The 25,077-nt window shown below is 42.4% G+C and overlaps 2 protein-coding genes across 2 annotated transcripts; one reads left to right on the forward strand and one right to left on the reverse strand.

Moving 5' to 3' along the window:
• Positions 1-1,989: 1,989 nt before the first annotated feature.
• On the reverse strand, positions 1,990-24,711 carry LOC134663111 (gamma-1-syntrophin). Its single transcript, XM_063519445.1, has 14 exons — positions 24,240-24,711; positions 22,174-22,317; positions 21,682-21,841; positions 20,102-20,227; positions 18,458-18,573; positions 16,266-16,410; positions 15,111-15,181; positions 14,453-14,569; positions 13,616-13,774; positions 13,285-13,530; positions 5,464-5,579; positions 4,903-4,993; positions 2,973-3,093; positions 1,990-2,232 (listed from the first exon to the last, which is right to left on the reverse strand). Exons 1-13 carry the CDS (start codon positions 24,273-24,275, stop codon positions 2,980-2,982), a joined length of 1,641 nt encoding a protein of 546 aa, XP_063375515.1. The 5' UTR covers positions 24,276-24,711; the 3' UTR covers positions 1,990-2,232; positions 2,973-2,979.
• On the forward strand, positions 6,169-9,164 carry LOC134647447 (potassium/sodium hyperpolarization-activated cyclic nucleotide-gated channel 1-like). The gene is made up of 5 exons (XM_063501794.1): positions 6,169-6,260; positions 6,830-7,053; positions 7,301-8,265; positions 8,508-8,594; positions 8,991-9,164. Exons 1-5 carry the CDS (start codon positions 6,169-6,171, stop codon positions 9,120-9,122), a joined length of 1,500 nt encoding a protein of 499 aa, XP_063357864.1. The 3' UTR covers positions 9,123-9,164.
• Positions 24,712-25,077: the final 366 nt, after the last annotated feature.

The following is a 25,077-nucleotide window of genomic DNA, read 5'->3' on the forward strand; positions in this document are numbered from 1 at the left end:
AAACGTAGTTAAATCTAACACTTAAATATAACTCTAATTTCAGTCAAAACCATAGCCTCGCCACAAACGATAGCAAAAAACATATATTTTGAAACTTATTATAAAGTAAGTAAAATCGACAAATATAACTACATTTTATAATTAAAAACAGGACAGCTATAAACATGTCCAAAATCCACACTCTAATTTATTGTATAATATCGTCATTATTTCGAGTTGTGATAGTTTTGGTTCAATTGAGTTTCAGTTAAAATCTTTGGTAAAAATAATCGGTATCTACTTACTAAAATCATGTTAAAATTATGGAATCAAAAAACTACAAAGTAACAGTACAGATAATATTAATTATTTAATTACCCACAAAAACTCATATAAAACTACTTCATAAAGTTGTAACAAATTCGATGATTCGTAGTTTACTAGAAGTACCACTTTTGAAAAGATACGTGATTACCTTTTCATCACTAAAGCTTTGGTTTCCTCCGATAGCGGTGCCGTCATATAGCGGCCGTCTCCATACAAATACTACGACATCCATATTTAGCCGTATTATTTAGTATGGAGACGCGCTATATGACGGCGCCGCTATCCTAGGACAACCGATCTTAACCGAATAAAGTAATCTGTCTAACGGATGTTATATCGAGTCTTAGAATAAGCAAGCATAAATAGTAATACTGAATATAAATGACTCTTTCAAAGTTCCTTCTACGGTACTACAATTAAAGTTATGCTTCGACAACTTTGTTTTGCGAACATTTACAGTCCTTTCGTCAACATGAATGATTCAATTTCTAACTGATGTTACACGAATATTGCCCATGCGTATAATTTTAGTTGCAGTACTTTTTATCTCGTATCCGGACAATGCTACTCGTTCTTTAAAAATCTTAGATCTTGAGAGTAGGTAGTTTAGAATCAAAGTACTTATAAAATAGATTTGAAGTATAAGTACAGAAAATCGCAAGGAAGACGCGCGACATTGAGGCCATACGGCTCAGCCACGACATTGAGAGACTTGCGACGGCGACACCGATAACCATAGGTTGGAGCGAGACACAGCGATCGGACCTTTCGTTCCCACCTATGGTTATCGCTGCCGCCTTCGCCGGTCGCGTAATGTCGTGGCCGAGCCTATAAATAGGATAAGTGAGTCTGAACCGGCGTGCAAGACTGTACGAGTATGTGTATACCCATTCTGGATGTTTGACCAACATTCCGCAGAGATTTGACGTTTATTCTTGTCAGAAAGAACACTAATAATATTTTTAATTTTTTTATGAACTTTTGTCAACTTAACGCTATATGAAGCACAGATATACATTTCTCAATTCGCAATTCAATATTATGTTTGATCTCTTTTGAGATATCAAATAATTAGCCACATTTAATACCGGTTCAGATTAATTTCAAAACTACTTTAACACATTCACTGACAGCGACCCGGTGTGCGGATTTTCTCTTCGCAGGCGCTTTTCGCTACATACGGTTTTTCCTGTTATCTGCTACTCTCGTAGCGCGTAGCTCGCGATGGCACTGAATGTGTTGGTTTATCAATAGGACACTAAATAGTTAGATGCTAGAATTACTGTAGGCAAAAATGGAGTCTCCTGATTCGCTGTCTAAGTTTCGAAAAATACTAGCCTTCGAAAATGTTAAGATACCTTGAAAGTACAACTACCTGTCATTATGACAGAATTTAACATGGCTTACAACCCATTAGGCCCACTTGCACCATCCCACTAACCTGGGGTTAAGCTAATAAACCGTTAACCAAGTGTCAAATTGTACTGGTAACCATGGTAGCGCCAGTTTTAACCGGTTAACCCCGGGTTAGTGTAATGGTGCAATTGGCCCTAATAGGTTTATAGGGCAAACGTTAGCTGTTACGAATTTGTATGTATGTACTAAGTAAAAGTATAGACGAAAGAAAAAATAAAGTAGGTACTTTTTTTGGTTACGTGAGATGTGTGAGAGTGTAAAATACAAACACGTATCACCCTAGATTTGCCCCATAGTCCAAATATCCACTTTGCTAAGCTTATTCAGCAAAATGTAATGTACCTATTAACAATTTGAAACAATTAAAAATGTAACAGTTTTAGTTAAACGATAAACAACGCCTCAACGAGACAAAATGTGTCAAAGCAAAGTGAGCTTTATTTTTACCTCATTAAGGTCTTCATGTGCTGTCGACGACTAAACGTTCTGTACATGTTTAGTCGCTGGTCACTGAAAATTGCAAAAAAAAACACATAGTTACGTATTTAACTATCGTAATGACCGAACGTGATGGTCTTATGGAACTTTGAGTAGGAGTAGCAAAGAAAGCATTATAATTGTTTATCCTTGTCATAATCTCATATTTCATATCTGCCTACTTCTAAAAAGTCCTGAGTACCACGTCTAAACGGTAGTTGTATTGTTGTTAAGATCGGTTTTCCTAGGATAGCGGTGCCGTCATATAGCGGCCGTCTCCATACTAAAAAATACGGCTAAATATGGATGTCGTAGTATTTGTATGGAGACGGAGGCCGCTATATGACGGCACCGCTTTCGGAGGAAACCAAAGCTTTACCCACCAATGCTTGGTGGGCAACAATGAACACGACTAAATTACGTAGGTGTTATTTTTGTGTTGTCAGGAATGTTAAAGCGTGTTATAATTTCGCCGTATTGCGTATGTTCTGTATCTCACGGGCGCACGCGCACGCATGGGGCTACTACATCATTATACATACATACATATAATCACGCCTATTTCCCGGAGGGGTAGGCATCATTATATAGTATACTATAGGTACTTGCTTTGAGGTCGCCTCTAACTGTAAGTCTATCACACTATAGACGCATCGTAATAGGTACTTCTCATTCGCTCGCGTGATCGAAGGTAGGGTGAGAGAGATGGAGATATAACCTCGGTGGTTTGCGTGTACTATAATGGGATTGTAGCTGTGTGTAGTGATAATTACCCGAGTGTCAATTGTTCTGGTGCATGGACGCGAGGAAGGCGGGGTCGACAGACGCCACCTTGGCGGTGAGGAACGCGTGCATGCAAAACAGCAGGCTCTGCAGAATCTGGCATTCCAGCTCCTGGATACATACAATTTTTTTTCTCAAAAATGGACGGCAAAGTCGACGTTGCCGGTTAAAAAATAGGTCGCGAAGTGCGTAGTTTATGGTCATTCAAAAAATTAAAAAGTTAAAAACATTGCAGTCTCGATTTCGGGACTGCAATGTCGCATACAAATTCCATTATTTAACGAGTTCCAAACTTTTTAAAACTTTAAATGGCCATATCAAATGAAGGCATAGGTCCCTTAAACAGCCAAACAGATGATGAGCACTTATTATTATAAAGCCTATAATAGACTATCGCACCGCACCGCGACCTTGGAGCGTCGCACCCATAAGTGAGAGCGAGAAACATATCTCTTTCTCCCTCTCACTTATGGGTGAAACAGATATCTCCTTCTCGCTCTAACTTATGGGTGCGACGCTCCAAGGTCGCGGTGCGGTGCGATAGTCTGTTACAGGCTTAATGTTGGTACCGCGACTATTTAGGTGTCTCAAATAGGTTGGCGTATTTTCAGCAGAAAAATACACTTCTTTTTTTTTTTAAAGGCGGCAAGCAAATTTTTTTAATGGTTGTATTTTTTTCTGTGAAAATTAGAACGTTGCTTCTGTAAGTTCTGTAAAATATTTCTATTTCTTGCACCATTTTTGAGAAAAGCACTATATATGACTCGGCTGGAAGGCTACTTGCTGGCTTCGGATTCAATTAAACGGACTCCCAAGGTCGTCCGTTTAAAACGAATCCTCAGCCTGCAAGTAGCTACTTCCGAACCTCGACAATAATGTACTATTAGTAATTTGAATTAGTATGTAACTCCAGAACTCCACATCCATAAATTAAAATGTTGAAATACTGCGTAATTACTGTAATTGCATATATTTAGAAAAATTCGACCCATTCTGCCGTGAGCCGGGTGGCCGAGGGGCTCAGGCAGCTGCCGCGATATCAGAGGACGCTAGTTAGATTCCAGCCCTATAGTGTGTACCCTTAACTGGCTTAAGGAGTCATTTGAGGGTAGATTTTGTTTACAATTATTTAAATACCCAAAAGTACAGACTATAGACACTGGAGGCTTTGGTCACTTTTTCTTCGTATACAGGATGCTTCCTGTAACAGGAGCAATAAATTAAACTGTAGGCTGTACTCCTCAAACTGACCAACATTTGTTCAGCAACTTTTGAAAATAACTCATGTTTTGATTTTTATTACACTTTAAAGTTTATTCTAAGACGCAATGTATTGCAAATTTTGTTATGTTTAAAGCGTGACAAGCAACGTCAAACACACTGATGTCAGCGTACATTGAAGGCAATATTTATTTTGTATGAAAAAGAGGAAGTCTAAAGGATTCATAATTTTTAAAAGTCGCTGAACAAATGTTGGTCAGTTTGAGGAGTAAAGCCTTTAGTTTAATTTATTGCTCCTGTTACAGGAAGCACCCTGTATAACATTTAATTCGGGTTGTTGAAAAGTATTGGGATTTATAAGGTCGAAGGGCTAAATGGTTCGAACAGTGACGTTTAAAATAGATACGCCGAATGCCAAATATACTAAGCGTGTCTTTATAGTTTAGCGCCAAAGTTAAAAAAAAAATCGAGTGGGATGTATAGTGGTTTGTTGCCGTGTTGCGCTAGTTGTAGTTGCATCTCTTTTCTCAACATGTCAAATGAAAGTGACGCAACGACGTCATGCAATATCAGGTCACGAAGTGAATTGGTTGTTTACTAATTGCCGATTCGTTAATCTCTCACAAAATGAAGCAGAATAGTATCTTTAAAATAGTTGATGATAAATCACCCTGTAAAGTTCCAATTAAACTGCCATACCTTTGTTTCTATGACCTTGGTCTCAGCGTCTTGAAAATGTAGTTTTAGCTTCGATTTTCCATCGTCGCTCGAGCCCCTCAACTGTGAGAACCTGAACAGAAGGTAGTCAATAGAATGTTCTGTCACAGTGTTCTGTTAGTCTGAGCTTTAGTTTTCCTATTTTAATTTGAACCTTGTTGTATAGTAAATTGAGCTGAATTTAGTTTGTTTGAGAAAGCAATGAAACAAAATAAATGCTACTTTATTCTGTTCATGAAAGGTTCTATTTAGATTGAAACGGAGTGTACATTGTAATTCACATTGGGCCTTACGAGGTTAAGATACTTTAATTAAGTCGCAGCGCACCAAGGATATTATGTCAAGGCCAAAATCATCTGTTAGGTTAGAGTGAGAACAATTTTTTTTCTAAATGGATTTTAATAAAATCTAATTACATCCGACGTTTGAGACGTGTCGTCGTATATGCGCGAAATAAAAAGAACTTGATATTTTTAAAATTAATTCTTAACAAATAGACTTTCCCTTAATTATTAGGAATTGTGAAAATTGTGTAAGTCTTACCTATAGGCCCACACAGGCGGCGCGCCTGGTGTGCCCTCGCTGAGCGAGAACCCCGACGACCAGTCCAACGTCAGGCCTGCTGCTCGCCCGCCGTGCACCACCGTAAACGTCTTTTTCTGCGAAATAAATGCTAAGTTAGATAAAACCTTCTTTTACACGGTTAGGCGTAAGGACTGGGGGCCGATTATTGAATTTCGAGCGCTCGAGTTCGTGTGGCTCCCTTCTATATTTCCACTAAGCATTTAAATTATTCTAATAGAATCGAAAACGAGTGGTTAATATCACTAGATTCCCAATTTATGTTGCTCGTATTTCAAAAATATCAATTCGTCGTTTTCCACAGATTTTCGAGTGACGAAATCGAGCGCTGGAAATTGAAAAATCGACTCCCAGATCTGATAATTATGGTCAGGTTGGAAGATTATAACTTCAAAACTGCAAGCAATTTGTTTTAAAGTTTTTTTGTTACGTAAACTATAAAGCAAAACAGTAAATAAAGGTTGAAATCGTAGCAATGATCACTCAATATGGTTTTCATTAATAGTTTTGAAGTTCTATTAAAAAGTCTATTTCAAACACATTTCAAACTTTTTTCACCGATCCGATACCACAAAGAACTAAAGTATCCGTCACTGTCATTACGACAGTCACGGATAGCCGAATCTTAATTTGCATCAAAATATATTATTAATAAGTTTTAAGAAGATGGAACACACGAAGCATGCCTGCATGCTGCCTAAGCCTGCGGATTATGAGGACGAAGTACACCCGACGGCCAACTACTGTCAACGTATAAGGTAGTTACCAATACGCTCCCTATGTAGATATACCTATGAATGCGAGACCTGGCTAATAATATAGACAATTTTAAAGCTAGGTGCATAGTGCTGTGCACGGTAGAGGACTTCATAAACCTATCGATGTCTGATACTGGTTATAAAGATCTTTGTCTAAACACATACGGATGAAGTTGCAGAACTAAGTGGTACCTAGGTAGAAAGTTCATCTTCCAAATCTGTCTAAGATACGACCGTCTAAACTAATTTTAGTAGACCAAGTAATTCTTCGTCGTTGTTTTTTACTGCTGTAAATTCTCAGGAGCATTCGACCCTGTGAAGGAAAACAAGCAATAACTCTGTACATAGGAGTCTAAGTCTAAGGCCTGAGTGGACGCTCGAAGCGGAGCGTTCGGCGGGGCGTGCAGCGTGGCGTCGGGCTCACAAGTGATTTGAGCAGCGTGCACTAAGGCCGCTCCTATACGCTTGCATTTGTTTAACATGGACGCCACACGCCCCGCCCCGCTGCACGCCCAACTCGAGCGTCCACTCAGGCCTTACACTAATGCGTATGTTCCTGTTGCCTGTAGGAGTCGTATGCGTAACCTTTTACTGCCCTGCGACTGGCACCACGGCACGCTCGTGTTCCTGAGAAGCCGGAAGAGCCTCGAGCTGGAGCGGCAGCGGCAGATCGCCTCGGGACACTGGTTCATCTGGCACCCGTACAGCCCGGCAAAGTTTTACTTCGAGTGCTTCCTGTGGGTGGTCAACGCTTTCTCCGGGCTTTACGCGCCGTTGCAGGTGTTTTTTCATTGTAAGTAGTTAAACATTTTTATTCTTTACGTTAACTTTTTTTCATATTGTACAGTCAGTCAGTAACAAACAGATACAAATCAATATAGATAATAGACAGTCGCTACATTTATGGTACCAACCGCAATAAAAAATAGGTTTATCTAGTCCTTGCAAAACAATATCCAGTGTAGTTTTGTTGTTTTTACAAACAAATCTTCATTTCCATATAAAGAAATAGCATCACGTGCGACATGGTTTTGTTTTAGGTCCAAACCCAGCGAACCCTTTAATCTTGGCAACAGACTTCTTGACATTCTGCGAGATAATTATCAACTTTTGTTCGGGCTACAATGACGAGAACAACCAAGAAATTGTTCTCGAACCCAGAAAGATTGCACGCAACTACATCAAAGGTCCTTTCTTCAAAGATTTGATCGCTGCCGTACCGTGGCAACTTTACCAGCCTTTCAGTGACTGTCGGTACCCTTCGCACACAGTTTTTCTCCCAACGAAACTGCTCAGATACACAGTATTGTTAAAGATACGTGAATCGATTATGGAACAGCTTGAAGTCCCCTATTTCTGCACTGTCATAATTACGGTCATCATTAGACTTCTATTATTTTTTATGTGGATGACTTATTGGCAGTATCAAGTGCCAGTGATCTGCGTACATTACTATGACCTTAATAACTTGGGGCGGGCAGAGGCAGAGTGGCTACGTCGTTTACACGTCGATCCTAGGGTGGACGGGTTCACCAAATACATCACTAATCTATTCTACGTATGCGGGAGGTGCGTCGGCGCGGGTTACGTGGCCCCGGTGCGGAACCATGTCATGCCGGAGATGATCCAAAATTGCATTACGGACATCGTCAGCCTCATATTTTTAATATATTGCTTCATGACCATCCTCCGTTTAATTTTGTGTTGGCAATCAAATTTCATATTTGACGGCGCAATGAAGGATTTAGAGAAATACATGAGCGTCAAACGCCTCCCGAAGAGTTTGCAGAATAAAATACGATTGTTCATCAACTATAAGTTTGGTAGAAGTTATATGGACGAGAGTTATATCCTGAATACTATCAACCAACATATTAAGCAAGATATCAACATGCATACATGCCGGCGGCTGGTTGTGACAGTACCGCTGTTTAAAGGATTTCCAATTATGCTGATTAACACTATCATATTCAAACTGAAGCAAGAAGTCTTTATACCGGGACAGGTACAGTCGCCATCAGATATATCGGAGCGGCCAAGGTGCTCACAAATATCTGAACACGCCTCTATTGTCAAGGCGTTAGAGTGCGTGTTCAGATTTTGTGAACAGTAGGTATAGTCGCCATCAAATATATCGGAGCGGTTAAGGAACCGCTCCGATATATTTGATGGCGACTGTACCTACTGTTCAATCGCCTTTTGTAGAAATTCTTCAAATATTCGTCATAACACTTTCTGTTTTTTTAGGAGGTGATAAAACGTGGGCACCTGATTGAAAACATGTATTTCATTTATTATGGGACTGTGGTGTTTACAGATGAACATGGAAGTGAGGTAAATATAACAAAGGAATAAACATTTTTGACAGAGTCAGTACCCCGGTCGTGACATTCTTAGCACTTTCACTACTTTTAGACTTTGCATGGATTTTTTTGTCTTTGGTGCAGCGCTAGCGATGCGCAGTGTTAACTTTTACAGAAAGGTAGCCGCCGTATAGTAGTATAGTGTATCTTGTCATAGTCCAGCTGCGGAAAGACGTGCTAACTGCTAGGTACCCAGACCTTCTAGCATGAGTTGCGTTCTCGCGCGTGAGTCTAACTTGAAGTCGCGCGCGGAAACGCAACTCATGCTAGCAGGGTATTATGTAGGGTACAGCGTCAAGGCATTATGGCTATCAGGGCAGCTCGCGCCTCGCGTAGAGAATGCTGTATGTAACAAACCCGTTTGTAGGTGCTACATTTAAACGACGGAGCACATTTCGGCGAGGCAGCGCTTTTGCGTCCCGACGAGCCCGCGACAACGACGGTCACTGCGCTCGAGATAAGCGAGATATACACGTTAGCAATCCAATTATATTACTAGCAAAGGTTTAACGTTACTTCGTTAAAGGTCAGTGCGTATGATAGCCGCGACGGCGGGAGGCGTAGCTAAAATGCCAGAACAACACGAGGATCATTTTCATCGTGTTGTCCCGGTATTTTTGCCACGGCTCATGAGCATGGGGTCCGCTTGGCCACTAATCCCAGGAATTAGCGTGGACACTAGTTTTTGCGAAAGCGACTGCCATCTGACCTTCCAACTAGGTCTTATTGGGATTAGTCCGGTTTCCTCACGATGTTTTCCTTCACCGAAAAGCGACTGGTAAATATCAAATTATATTTCATACATAAGTTCCGAAAAACTCATTGGTACGAGCCGGGGTTTGAAGCCGCGAACTCCGGATTGCAAGTCGCACGCTCTTACCGCTAGGTCACCAGCGCTTCAGCGCTTTGCATAGCTCTAATTGTTACTATTCATTTCAGTTTATCGAATGCCGACTTCACAGCGTGTGTCCAGCTTTATCCGCAAATACAACAACGCTTGACGGAGAACCACCGCCGCTCCGTGTCGCGAATCTTCCCCGGCCGAAGATAACAATAACTATGTACTTTATGTATTAAAGTCAACATTTATTTTCACGGGTTTTTAATTTCCTAATAAATATAGCTTTTTAGATAAGATAATATTTATTCATTTAAAACTTATGCTAATTTGATTGATAGAATGGTAATTATCCAATTTATGCTTAAATACTAGTACATTCATAGATTCAACTTAAAATAAGTAAAGGTCATGTTAAGAACTATAAATACCGGACAAATGTGTATTTTCTGTCGCTAATGGAAATTTGATAACAATACCTAAACTAAGTAAACATTTACTTGTGTCTTAGGTATGCACTTTTTGTAGGTCAATGTGTAAGTGGGGAAGTGCTTACCAACAAAAAGATTATTTACATAATAATAACAATAACTAATATACTATGACTATCTTCTACTCTTTAGAACACTAAGTGGTGGCATAGGTACTTAACAATTTTTTTTTTTGTACATATAAATCTTTCCTATTTTTCTTAACTTCTAAGTAACTATTTCTAGTAGCCTTTCTGTGTCCTCGTACGACTTGCCAGTGAGTAACGTTTGACCGCTTTTATGCAGACTTTACTGGGCATTGGGTAAATATTCAATAGCAGATTGAATTTATTGTAAAGGAAAGAGCCGAGGAAACAGAAAAACTTACGTGTGTTTGCGGAGCGGAATGAATCTTTGGTGCAAACGATGTCAGCACGTCGCTTGTCAGATAAAATCTGGGGGTTATAGGGTATGAGTAAATGTTTTTTTAATACTGTGTTCAAGACGAATAACTGTCGAACGCTGAGAACTTTACACTCGGACAACAATTGGGTCGTGGGATAGCGAAAGGGACGGAAAGCTGACTCATGTTTGCATGGTTCGTCTATGACGCTGCATGAAATAGCGCTTTGTTATAGATAGTGTATAAAGAAAAATAATTTATTAAGACCTTTTTTGACAGCAATCGACTCTAAAATCTGCTATGTAACCAGCGGGCAGGGCCAAATTTATAACCTAATAGGTAGCATAAAATACACATTAATTTTATAAAAAATCATACTACTATTTAATACTAATAAATAAGTGAGTTGGTGGTCGTGGTATAAGGAGTATGTACATTAATATACTCCTCGCTTCGCTCGAGACAGATCGCGAAATAGCCTCAGGTGAAATGAGTTGTTTCATGCTCTTGTTGTGTCTACTTTTTATGCTCCAAGTTTTTATGTTTTAAAATCTACTACATATTTTCAAACTGTTGTGCTGTCAGTTTACTCTATCTGAAGTCGCGCGGGGCCTTGACTACACGAGTGTGCCGTCTCACTCTGTACCTGCAGCCTGGTGACAGAGTTGACGATGTTGCTGGTCCAGGCGGCCTCGACGCGCAGCAGCTCGCGCCGGGTCTCGGCGCTGAAGTAGCGCGGGCCGCCTGCACTAGAGCAGGGCCGCCAGTCTGCCGTCCCGCTCTACTGTACCTGCAGCCTGGTGACGGAGTTGACGATGTTGCTGGTCCAGGCGGCCTCGACGCGCAGCAGCTCGCGCCGGGTCTCGGCGCTGAAGTAGCGCGGGCCGCCTGCACTAGAGCAGGGCCGCCAGTCTGCCGTCCCGCTCTACTGTACCTGCAGCCTGGTGACGGAGTTGACGATGTTGCTGGTCCAGGCGGCCTCGACGCGCAGCAGCTCGCGCCGGGTCTCGGCGCTGAAGTAGCGCGGGCCGCCTGCATTAGAGCAGGGCCGCCAGTCTGCCGTCCCGCTCTACTGTACCTGCAGCCTGGTGACGGAGTTGACGATGTTGCTGGTCCAGGCGGCCTCGACGCGCAGCAGCTCGCGCCGGGTCTCGGCGCTGAAGTAGCGCGGGCCGCCTGCACTAGAGCAGGGCCGCCAGTCTGCCGTCCCGCTCTACTGTACCTGCAGCCTGGTGACGGAGTTGACGATGTTGCTGGTCCAGGCGGCCTCGACGCGCAGCAGCTCGCGCCGGGTCTCGGCGCTGAAGTAGCGCGGGCCGCCTGCACTAGAGCAGGGCCGCCAGTCTGCCGTCCCGCTCTACTGTACCTGCAGCCTGGTGACGGAGTTGACGATGTTGCTGGTCCAGGCGGCCTCGACGCGCAGCAGCTCGCGCCGGGTCTCGGCGCTGAAGTAGCGCGGGCCGCCTGCACTAGAGCAGGGCCGCCAGTCTGCCGTCCCGCTCTACTGTACCTGCAGCCTGGTGACGGAGTTGACGATGTTGCTGGTCCAGGCGGCCTCGACGCGCAGCAGCTCGCGCCGGGTCTCGGCGCTGAAGTAGCGCGGGCCGCCTGCACTAGAGCAGGGCCGCCAGTCTGCCGTCCCGCTCTACTGTACCTGCAGCCTGGTGACGGAGTTGACGATGTTGCTGGTCCAGGCGGCCTCGACGCGCAGCAGCTCGCGCCGGGTCTCGGCGCTGAAGTAGCGCGGGCCGCCTGCACTAGAGCAGGGCCGCCAGTCTGCCGTCCCGCTCTACTGTACCTGCAGCCTGGTGACGGAGTTGACGATGTTGCTGGTCCAGGCGGCCTCGACGCGCAGCAGCTCGCGCCGGGTCTCGGCGCTGAAGTAGCGCGGGCCGCCTGCACTAGAGCAGGGCCGCCAGTCTGCCGTCCCGCTCTACTGTACCTGCAGCCTGGTGACGGAGTTGACGATGTTGCTGGTCCAGGCGGCCTCGACGCGCAGCAGCTCGCGCCGGGTCTCGGCGCTGAAGTAGCGCGGGCCGCCTGCACTAGAGCAGGGCCGCCAGTCTGCCGTCCCGCTCTACTGTACCTGCAGCCTGGTGACGGAGTTGACGATGTTGCTGGTCCAGGCGGCCTCGACGCGCAGCAGCTCGCGCCGGGTCTCGGCGCTGAAGTAGCGCGGGCCGCCTGCACTAGAGCAGGGCCGCCAGTCTGCCGTCCCGCTCTACTGTACCTGCAGCCTGGTGACGGAGTTGACGATGTTGCTGGTCCAGGTGGCCTCGACGCGCAGCAGCTCGCGCCGGGTCTCGGCGCTGAAGTAGCGCGGGCCGCCTGCATTAGAGCAGGGCCGCCAGTCTGCCGTCCTGCTCTACTGTACCTGCAGCCTGGTGACGGAGTTGACGATGTTGCTGGTCCAGGCGGCCTCGACGCGCAGCAGCTCGCGCCGGGTCTCGGCGCTGAAGTAGCGCGGGCCGCCTGCACTAGAGCAGGGCCGCCAGTCTGCCGTCCCGCTCTACTGTACCTGCAGCCTGGTGACGGAGTTGACGATGTTGCTGGTCCAGGCGGCCTCGACGCGCAGCAGCTCGCGCCGGGTCTCGGCGCTGAAGTAGCGCGGGCCGCCTGCACTAGAGCAGGGCCGCCAGTCTGCCGTCCCGCTCTACTGTACCTGCAGCCTGGTGACGGAGTTGACGATGTTGCTGGTCCAGGCGGCCTCGACGCGCAGCAGCTCGCGCCGGGTCTCGGCGCTGAAGTAGCGCGGGCCGCCTGCACTAGAGCAGGGCCGCCAGTCTGCCGTCCCGCTCTACTGTACCTGCAGCCTGGTGACGGAGTTGACGATGTTGCTGGTCCAGGCGGCCTCGACGCGCAGCAGCTCGCGCCGGGTCTCGGCGCTGAAGTAGCGCGGGCCGCCTGCACTAGAGCAGGGCCGCCAGTCTGCCGTCCCGCTCTACTGTACCTGCAGCCTGGTGACGGAGTTGACGATGTTGCTGGTCCAGGCGGCCTCGACGCGCAGCAGCTCGCGCCGGGTCTCGGCGCTGAAGTAGCGCGGGCCCGCCGCGCCGCCGCCGGGCCCGGCGCCGCTGCTCTGCACGAGGAAGCAGTGCTGCCGCCAGTCCACTGTCTCGCTCTCTTTCACGGTGCGGAACATGGTCTGGTACACTTTGAGGGTCTCTGGGCATTTTGTAAGTTCCGCGATGTTCATCTGGGGACAAAAATAGTAGGTATCATTTTAACATCCGGTTAATCAGCCCGGTCCGAGTCTTTCCAGCGCTCCCTGGGTTTCTTACCGGGGGAACGTCGAACAACATGACGTCGGTGCCCTTGAGCAGCAGGAACTTGGGTCGGTAGGTCTGCCAGGGCTGCGCGCCGCACAGCACTCCCTCGTGCACCCAGCCCATGTACTCGATGCGCTCGCCCACGGCCAGCTGACGGTTGAACAGCTTCATCTAGGACAGAACATAAAAATCACTTACACACTACTCGTTTTCCAAAACGTCGCCCGCCGCGTCTGGACGCACGTTTTTTTTTTTTTTTTTTTTTTTTTTTTTTCGTATGAGATGGTGTAGAGAGACGTAATCCGTTTTCTTCAAAGGCCAGTGTGCCTTCTTGTTTTAAATCGCGGTTTAAACCGCTGCATCCTATTAGATGTGAATCGTTTTGTCAAGAGCACGTCACGTCTCAAAAGCTTGTAGCTTGTAATACAAGCGGATGTCACTTTTTGACAGCTTTTGTTATAAAGGGACTTCCACTTGTATTGCAAGTTACAAGCTTTTGAGAAACGGGCCCCAGTCCGCGGCCTTAATGTGCGGCCATGGAACGCTAATATGCACGGACCCATAATACCCACATATATGTCGTAATGATCGGACGTTACGCGCAATAAAGTTGCGAATTACCTTTTCGCACGTGTATTGTACAACGTTTTACAGTTACGTATGGCCCTTTAAATTTTCGAGGGCGGTAAATTTGCGCCATGTGTACTGTAATTAATTCACTTCTACATGGAAATGACAAATAGTACATTTACATTAGATTTTCAAACTTAACACAATCAGATAGAGATACAATATAGACTTTATGATTATTGTGATAAAGTTGAAAGTCCATTAAGCAAGGTATAATACCTGTAGATTGGTGAGGCCGACGATGTTGTCCGATATGCTCTTGAGCCACTGCGACAGCGCCGCGGGGTCCTCCGCGTGGATCACGCCCGTCGTTATCTGTGGTCGGGCGCCGCGGACCTGACAATGAAAGTTGACGGCTTAATCCCTCGAGTCCCACAGACGCGATATCAGGTTACATTTAAAATTCTAAATTTAAAACTCCAAGGTCCTTTTTTGGCTGGCTAATTCAGGTCTTTCAGACTCGAGAAGTTATTTTTTTTAAGAATACTATTTAAGTAATTTGTAATTGAACCATTTGGAGTTGAAACTCTAGGTCCATGGGGTCCCAGCGCGCATAAGTTGTTCGCAGAAATCGCGAAGCGTCTGGTTGACGTAACTGGTGACCGAAGAGCTGGCGGCTACCTCGCACAAGGTATCAGCATTGCGATACAGCGAGGAAATGTCGCCAGCATCCTTGGTACAATGTCTCAAGGGCCTATTTTAGATTTACGCTAGTTTTTAGTCTAGTTTAGTTTAGTCTAGCTAGTCTAGTTTACAGTCTAGTTATGAGGGCTAGACTGCTGAATGGTACTTACATTATTGAAGGGAAATCAAAGTGAAAAACGTTATTGCTTAGAGGTTTTTTTAGTAAAGAATAAAATAAAAAGCTTGTTCTTACTTCAAAAGCGCCCGGCCTTAGCTTATCCGTTCCGAAGACATATCTTGTGACATATCCCATCATTAAAGGTACTGAAAACAAAACACAATTATGATTGAGTTTCTATTGGTACCGATTTCCAATAGTCAAGGTTAAACACATTCAGTGCCGAAAACCCGACTATCGGGTATTTTATGATTTCATTCCCAGGCTGGACGACCCGATAGTCGGGATCGTGGTACTACACCTTTATAGGAAGACATCTTGTGGCCTGGCGCGGATGTCTTGTTCGGCTGGGTGGTAATTCAATTTCAATTCAATTCAATTCAATATTTTTATTTCGAATAAAAAAATCCATATTATTGTTAGTACTTAAGGTTAAACAAAACTTATAAATCTAAGTTATTGACAAAAAGTAGATACAAATACAAACAAACACAAAATATTAACTATACTTAAAAGCGGCGTGGTGCGGCGAGCGGCGGCGCGTGCAGCCGCACCCAGCGCGCGAACAAAGGCGAGTCCCAGCGCTGCGCCAGCACGTTTAGAATACTGTTTGGGCTGTGGCGAAGACGGTTGACTAATGACGCACACCGTTTTCTAATTATTGCGTCGAAACTATCAGTGTGCGCCTCGGCAAACATAGTTGACGCGCTACAGTAACGCGGCAGCCCAAACAGCACCCTAAACGCGTTATTGTATTGTACGCGCAGTGCGTTGTATGGCCGCTGCGTAAAACTGACCCACAGATTGCACGTATAGAATGTTTGGCAGTATGCTTTAAAGAGCGTTAGCTTCACTTCATTACTACAACGAGCAAATCTGCGGGCCAGCATGTTACTACGAACACACAACGCCCTGCGCTCCCTCTCTATGTCATCGTTATCTGTCATGCTTTCTGTTACCCAGTGGCCAAGGTACTTGAACTTCTGTACGACTTTTAAAGCGGTACCGCAAAGGGTAACAGGTGTCATTTTGTACGATTTTGGCCCAGCTTTAAATTGCATTACCTCGCTTTTCAAAGTATTGTACCTTAGCCCATGGGTACCTGCATACGATTCACATATCTTCACCAATCTCAATAAATAAATAAATAAAATAAATAAAATAAAATATCATGTAATAAATGTGTTAAGCGTATGTATTAGGCGGTTTTCACACTGGTACCGGACATACCCGAAACGACGTCCCTCCACTCCTTGGCTCCCTGCGTGTGGTCGGCCCCTCCCTGCAGCCGGTCGGAGGCGACCGACGACGGCCGCGAGCGAAGCGAACCTGCCGCGCTGCCGGGCCGGGAGCTCTCCTCCTCGCCCCACGCAGTCTGAATTTTTTAATTTTTTTTTTTCATTTATTTAGGTAAACAAACAGCCACTACAAGTTATACTTATTACACTAATTACCATAATATCTACCATATGTGTGGCCCACGGCGCTTACCACTAATTATATAATATAATAATAATATATCATTTATTTCAGAATTAAATTATTCCATATGTGTACAATTAAATAAAACTTAAACTCTATATACATTTACAACTAGACTTATAAACTAGGTGGACAGCATGTGCATCTGGTTCCAGTAGTACTGGAAGGGACCATCGTCCCGTCCTGCCACTGTTTCCAGGAGACTGTTATGTTATGTTGCAGTCAAAAATGTGAACTGGTCAAAAGAACTTTTAACCGACAAAAACAGGCAAAACTGCTTTCGACTGAGCATGTTGGTCAAAAGTAGTTTTACCTGAAAATCATACCTATTTCTGGCAGCAGTTTCGTTTTTAGGGCGTAGCAAAAAAAAATAACCCTAACCTACCTATCTCTGGGAACAGTTTCGTTTTTAGGGCGTAGCAAAAAAAATAACCCTAACCTACCTATTTCTGGGAGCAGAGAATTTTACCCCAATGTACCAAATATTACCATACAAATCCTAAAAACTAGCCCAAAATTACATAAAAACAAATTTCTATGTAAAAATTGTCAAGTGCGAGTACTTTTGACTGGTAGTAACAGTCACAATTACTATTAACCAATGATTTTCAGGTAAAACTACTTTTGACCAACATGCTCAGTCAAAAGTAGTTTTGCCTGTTTTTGTCGGTTAAAAGTTCTTTTGACCAGTTCACACTTTTGACTGCGACATTTATACGACACTCAATGACAAGGTTTTATCCGCAGGAAAATCACTACATAGTATAAAACAAAGTCGCTTCCCGCTGTCTGTCCCTATGTATGCGTAGATCTTTAAAACTACGCAACGGATTTTGATGCGAATTTTTTTTAATAGGTAGATAGAGTGATTCAAGAGGAAGGTATATGTAAAATTTGTTAACCCACGCGAAGTCGGGGCGAGTCGCTAGTATTCGATAAATTTAACGAACATTTTAATAGTGACAGATTGTTTAGCTATGCTTAGGGCCAGATGCACCAACCACAATTACAGGACTGGTCAACATCACTCAGCAGTGAACTATGGAACTTCCCATACAATAAAATTTGGCATACGCTTGGTGGCCTTGGTGCGTAAAGAAAACAGCAACATTAACATTTCTATAAAACGTGACACAGCAACTGTCGTCAACCAGGACAGGCGTGGATGGACAGGGATTTCGTCGCGTCGCTACAAGTACATGCGGCCTACACCAATTTTGGTGTCTAGCCATAGCAGTTGCCGCGGACCGCTACGGATCCGACGCCTGCTCGCGCTTGCGCTACCTAGCGGTCATACCTGTCGTAATAGACGCGTTTTGTTAACCTTCTGTACCTAGTATTTGTATTTATTCTGTGACCAGAACCAAAGCATATAACGTTTAAGAGCCAACAGGAGTGGTCATTTCTCCATACAAACGTACTCGACTGTTTCCTCCGTGGGTTATGAAGCTAGAGCAATGATTTTTTCAACACAGATTAATATTATCAATATCTGTGTCGGACCGTTTTGCTTTTTTTGATATTTTTGTTTTTTAAGGCGCTAGAGCCCTTCAAAAATGGCCAAAATGGCCTAATTGACTATGCCGCAATGAGAGGCGTGCTATTCAAAACTGATATCAATTAATCAAAAAAGCAAAACGGTCCGACACAGATAATGTCATAATCATTTCAATTTCCAAATTTGGTTACGATTAGTTAAGTTTTGGAGGAAACAGTCGAGTACGAAACCTCGATTTTTGAGATTTTTACGCAGGATTTTTCGCCTTGTCCTTATCGCACTAGTTTTAGGAGCCGCTTCCGTTAGCGAGACGGGTATATTTTATTTAAATGTATCATGTACTTATGGATCATAGTTATCTGAAATAAATGTATTTTGATTTGATTTGATTTGATATTTACCTAAAATATTTAAATCTTAGCTCCTGTTGGCTCTTAATTACCTGCCATCCGCCATTGGTCTGTTCAGCCTTCTCGTTGCAATTGGCGTCGACTGGCTTGCCGTGCAGGGACGGGTGCTCGTCGCCCGTACTGCTGTCTGTGTCGGACGCGCCGTCCGCTGAAAATAACGAATATAATAGAGTACATACATAGTAATTATTATATTATATTGTTTAATACACTAGCAGCTGAAAACTGATGCGTGTATATCACTGCACTTGTTTTTTTTTTTAACGATTAATGCTCATTTTCTTAGTTGTTTTAAGTGTTTGTCAAGTCTGTTTTTAAAACTGTTCACTGAAGGAGCACATATCACTGTTTCTGGTCATTTATTCCACTCGCGTACGACGCGGTTTGATAGAAAGTGCTTCCTAGGATTGCTTGTTCTGGGAACTCGAATAATCTCAAAGGTGTATGTAGTAATGTAGTCAAGAAAAATTGGATTCTGATAAATTGATAACGCCATTGCCCGAGGTTGCACTCAAATGGCTCCTCTACACGATGGGCCATCATACTGGCCCACTAAGATGGGCCAGCGTGTAGAGAGGGTAGTGGTGTCGGATGGCATTAGCGCGGATGGCGATGGGACGGACACGGTGTCGGTTTTTCGTCCGCACATCAAAGGTTGTGGGCCAGCGACGGCGTGTACGCATAACACGTGGCCCATTCCATAGTGCGTGCTCTCAACCGTCCTTTTTAGGGTTCCGTAGCCAAATGGCAAAAAACGGAACCCTTATAGATTCTTCATGTCTGTCTCTCTGTCCGTCCGTATGTCACAGCCACTTTTCTCCGAAACTATAAGAACTATACTGTTGAAACTTGGTAAGTAGATGTATTCTGTGAACCGCATTAAGATTTTCACACAAAAATAGAAAAAAGACAATAAATTTTTGGGGTTCCCCATACTTCGAACTGAAACTCAAAAAATTTTTTTTCATCAAACCCATACGTGTGGGGTATCTATGGATGGGTCTTCAAAAATGATATTGAGGTTTCTAATATCATTTTTTTCTAAACTGAATAGTTTGCGCGAGAGACACTTCCAAAGTGGTAAAATGTGTGTCCCCCCCCCCCTGTAACTTCTAAAATAATAGAATGATAAAACTAAAAAAAATATATGATGTACATTACCATGTAAACTTCCACAGAAAATTGGTTTGAACGAGATCTAGTAAGTAGTTTTTTTTTATACGTCATAAATCGCCTAAATACGGAACCCTTCATGGACGAGTCCGACTCGCACTTGGCCGCTTTTGTAATGTATGGCACTATCCCTATCGGCTATTTAGAATCGGCTGTGTTTGTGCACGCAAAGGGACGTCAAGTTGTGCCAACCCTAACAATTGCTCGGAGCAATACTGAGCCGAACGGAGCCGAGAATGCCCGAACGCTGCAGTTTCTCCCCTCTGGCAGGCGTGGCTCACTTCGCGATTGCGTCGCGTCGCTACAAGTACCTACAAGTACATGCGGCCCACACCAATTATGGTGTCTAGCCATAGTAGCTGCCGCGCACCGCTACGGAACGGACGCCTGCTCGCGCTTGCGCCACCTAGCGGTCATATCTGTCGTAATAGACGAATTTTGTTAGTGAACCTTCTGTACCCAGTACTATTATTTATTCTGTGCCCTGGTAGTGTTGTAGGTACCTTGTTTCTGCAGAAAAGGAGTGGCTGCTCGGTAGTGCTTGACGGTCAAGACGACAATATCACCCGCGTTCCTTAGAATGGTGACCGCATCGTCGTGTGAGCAGGCCGTGATGTACTCGCCATTTACTAAATACAGAGGAAAAGATACTTCAGTATTTTTATATAGTAAAAAAACAATTAAAAGCACATAGAAAACACGCACAGGCTATTACATATACAAATGGATATTATAATTTGTTATACATAATACACAGCAATACTACATTGCTCGCATTGTTTCCAAATTTATTTCATTTACTTAGCTAAGTGCAAACTTCAGCAGCAAACTACTTGTTATTTTATACCTTTGGTACTACCTAAAATTGTTTTTTTTTTTTCATAATCATACATATTCATTTGTTTATGTTTAATACTTATACTTATACTTATACATGTTGTTGTTATGTGTGTTTTTTCAACAATTCAAGTTAGGTATTTGAGTTTTGCATGTTGTAAATTCTATTAATGTTAAAATAGGTTTAAGTTTAAATTGTATTAATGTTAGCTTCTGAGCAGCATAACTGTTATTGTTCATTAGTGGAAACTGTGTGGCTTGTAAATGTGTTATCTGATTTACTATGTGTGTTGTTTTTGCCTGTTTGTTTCCCAAAGGTTTAAATAAATAAATAATTAACAACTGCAAAATTTCAAGCAAAAATATGGAAGCCGATTTTTGGCGACTCGCCAAGTCACACTCATCGATTAATGAGAATAGCGGAGTTCATGTTCGTGGTTCAATAAAAAAACTAATTGAATCAAGAACAGCCTGTTTTAAAGATTGATAAAAATTTCTATCTCGTCCAGTAACAATTGCGAAACTATTGTGTGCCCATTTGGCCAAGATACTAGTCGAGCAATTAGCTCAAAGTCTGTCTCGGCTTGATTGCCCCCAATTACGCCAGACGTCCTGGCTAATTCAATCCAACTAGGAGGCAATTTGCATTTGAAAAGTCTGAGAGCTTCTCAGTTTAAACTTGTTAGAAAAGTTGGAATTGGAAAATATGTAGTATGTATAAAAGTGGATGAAATTGGAAAAGCTTAAGTAAAATATTCATAACTTAATAACAAGCAAAAGTGCAGAGCAGACTAGTCTTAATGGAAATATTATGTAAGTAGTATGTAGTAGATTCTAGTGGCTGTTTAGAATAAAATTCAATACAGAATCGGAGTGCGGCTAGTAGTTTTAGTAAGCGATGTTAAACTTTCGTGAGACATACATATTTTAAACTGTTTAGACGACAACTCTATTGGCGACATGTTCTATTCATGTTCATTATGTATTCTATTCATTCATGTTCTGTTGGCTATTGGGGTCCATCCTCAGGCACGAGTTGCAGTCGCCGCGAGCACTCGAGCCTGAGGAAGGACCCCCGAAGGGCCCGAAACATGTCGCCAATAGCGACTAAAAATTCAAGGGAGTGAAACCGTTGTTGTCTAAACAGTTTTAGTAAGTTTTAGTTTGTCATGTGTCACACTTAGACACTAAAAGTGTTCAGCCTTTGCCCAAAATACGGAATGTTTGTTAAACACAATATCCTCACCTTTAATAACTGCATCACCAACAAACAACTGCCCCGTTTGGTCCGCCGCCTGGTCCTTATATATCTTGGATATGAGGATGGGCAGCTTGTGTTCCGCTCCACCCTTTATGCTGAGTCCAAGGCCGCCAACCTTCTGCCGGGTTATTTGCACCATGCGCTCCTGGAAATAAGAGTGATTGCTTAATAACATTTAAGCAATTATTGATAATGCCATTGCCTTGCAGCAACTTGGTTTGTTAGTTATGCTTATGACAGGTAATATTTCTCGGTTATGTTTGGCCCCATGGTTGACTGTGGAGAATGCCATGAGGCATTAAGTTCGCCATTTGTACCTTTTTTGATTTGCAATAAAGTTTAAAATAAATAAATAATACTAAAATAGGCCTGACTATTGTCATAAGGTAGTTTTCAAAGCATATATTTGAATTTTACTGTTGTATATTGAGCATTCAACCAAGTTGTATATAGTATAGAATACACATAGGAACTAACCCTAGCATGCGGCACATTCTTGTCCCGCACGGGCACCACAACGGGTACCTCTCGTTGCACCGTCACTGCGTCCATACTGAGCACGAGACGCGCAGGCCGCGGGCGCGACTTGCCGTCCGACACTTGCACCATGCCCACGCGGATCTGAAAAATATGAAAACTTTTAGTGAATAAAATATGATTTATTTTTAAATTATAAATCATTTCGTAGGGTTCTATACTTACCTCTAAAAGGAAAAAAACAGAGCCCTTACCATTTCTGTGTGTGTGTGTGTGTGTGTGTGTCCATTTGTCTGTCTTGCTACAATTTGTTTCGAAACTAGTGGACAGATTTAGTTGAAATTTGGTACTGATACATTATATTGTATTAAGTTATTTAAAAAAAAAAGTTTTCGGTGGCCCAAAGTTGAATGATAAACGTATTTTTTTTTTTAATTTAGCTGTCCCGAAGAAAAGAACTTCATTTAATTGTATTTTGAATCTATAGTCTGACAAATAAATATTGCAGTCATGGTACTTTTGGCCGAGGGCAGTAATGTTATAAGAATGTGTTAACTGTTAAGTATACAACATTAGCTAACATTTTCTTTGATAAGATAAATAGTTTACAGTAATGTCTCTGTCATACCAAAAGACCAGACAATACCATTATCAACCATTAGCATTATCTTGTCAATCTTGTCACATTACCTCTTTTTAACTGACTTTCAAAAAAGGAGCATGTTCTTAATTCAATTTTCGATTTTGCCAGAACCACGATCTGGGGCCGATTGCATAACACCCCATGGGACATCCCGTATAACATTCCGTGGGAATCTGCCAAATCCTACACCGGAACATGCGACACAGCAGAAAACCTCAGTGTCGCCGAAATAATTTTTAGCTTGTAAGATTATTATTATTGTATGTATGTTAGTTTGTAAGGTATGTATCTATAGGCCTTAGTTGCCTGACAATAAAGGATATTATTATTATTATTTATTATAACAAACTATAACTAATATTACAAGCGGAACTCCTTATTTAATAAGTGAAATTAGAAAAGCAGTTCCGCTTGTAATATTAGTTGTAGTTTGTTATGCAATCGGCCCCTGGTAATGAGATCTATGTAGAGTCAATGGAACTCTATAAATATTACAGGCTCATGAATGGTTGTACATTTTTAGTGTATTTAAAATAACACTTCATGAAATTGATAAGCTGCAAAATATGTAGAAGTTGGTCATTTATGTAGGAGAAACAAATGTAAATTCTAATTGGATATTTCTTAGATATTGGCTCTAAGTGTGGCCTGAAAGTATTCACTTAAAAACTTGCCATATGGATCAACTACTTACCTTGTCAAAGTAATTGAGTTTCACAATGATATTATATAATTGTTATACTCATACTTGAGGAGCACAAAACATACTTCCATATTTATATCTGTGCCTACGAAAAAATCTGTTATTTTTGATTAATGTTCTCATTCCATCCATCTTTGTCACACTCGTTGTTAAATATAAGGTAGTCTCTTTCTCTTTCGGTGTGCAGGAGCTCGTTAGCACGTGCACATTTCTCGCTTGTCCGGCTTGTGCGGCTGCATCTAAAGGCAACTTGTCCAATTTGTCACAAGTTAAGCGCTTCAATTTTGGAACACCTATAACCTATCTCGAGTTATAAATCATTGGAGTTTCATAAGTATGTATTCAAAATCTAAAGATTTATAAAATACTATGAGGGTGTCAAATAATTACTCTTCCATATTATAATATATGCTAAATATAGTCTAAGATTTTGGATATAAATCTACTCATACCTAGATGATGTTAGTCTGAAGGCCTACCTCAAAAAACCAAAATCTGCCTTTTTACCACATTGATTGGTTTTTGGCTATTCACAATGTTTTAACTAAGGATTTTAAAATATTTTGTGGTAACTGCTGTTACTTAATTTGAATTAAGTTTTTGTTTAATTTTTGGTCTTCATTTAAATTCATGTTTTTATAATTTATTTCACCCGATTTATAATTGTTAGGTATAGGTATTATGAAATTTATGAAGATAAAAGTTAAAATTAAGACTTACCTTTTCATCTTTATTTTCTTCAATTGGCGTCATCATATTAAAACAAGAACACCATAACAATTATTAAGAAAATTTTCAACACTGTATAGAAAATTCAGATTCCGTGCTCATGTTCACAGCTTTCTCTCATTTATAACTAGGTATTACGTTGGTATTATTGTCAGAAAGTCATCTTCAATGATCCTCAGGCCTTTTTCTAATGATTTCATTAATTATTTACGAGTAACACATTTATAACAGAAAAACAGGTCACTGGCTTACGATAAATCAATATAAGTGACTGGCACCAAAACAACACATAAATCACGGTTTTTCAAATATTTGTTACTTAGACATCATCGTGGATCTACTCTAGGTGTTTGCTAACGATATTGTTGATCTGCTAGACATTGTTTACTAAGTAAAAACAATCATTATGACCTATTATTTAAATGGAAATCCCTACTCTACAAAACGAATTCGATGGAGCGAGCGAGACTAGCATGACACTAATTATAGTGATGTATGTGTGTATACGCTTGAAGCGTTTTTTTAAATTACTTAACCACAAGCATGTAATCTATAGCTGGTCAACCAAATCTTGTACCTGGTTGACCAAGTATACTTGGTCAACCAGATCTTGACAGTAGAAAAAGGCGGCAAATTTGAAAAATGTATGCGCGAAGGGATATCTTCCCATAGAAAATTTGAATTTCGCGCCTTTTTTTACTGACAAGATTTGGTTGACCAGCTATATATCTCAAATCTAAATCTCAACATAGATCTAGTATATGTTCTATAGATGTGCTATACGCGTACGCCCGTGAAGGACAGAACATACGCAATGCGACAACATTAA

Source organism: Cydia amplana, chromosome 4, assembly GCF_948474715.1.
Source record: "Cydia amplana chromosome 4, ilCydAmpl1.1, whole genome shotgun sequence".
Classification (NCBI taxonomy): domain Eukaryota; kingdom Metazoa; phylum Arthropoda; class Insecta; order Lepidoptera; family Tortricidae; genus Cydia; species Cydia amplana.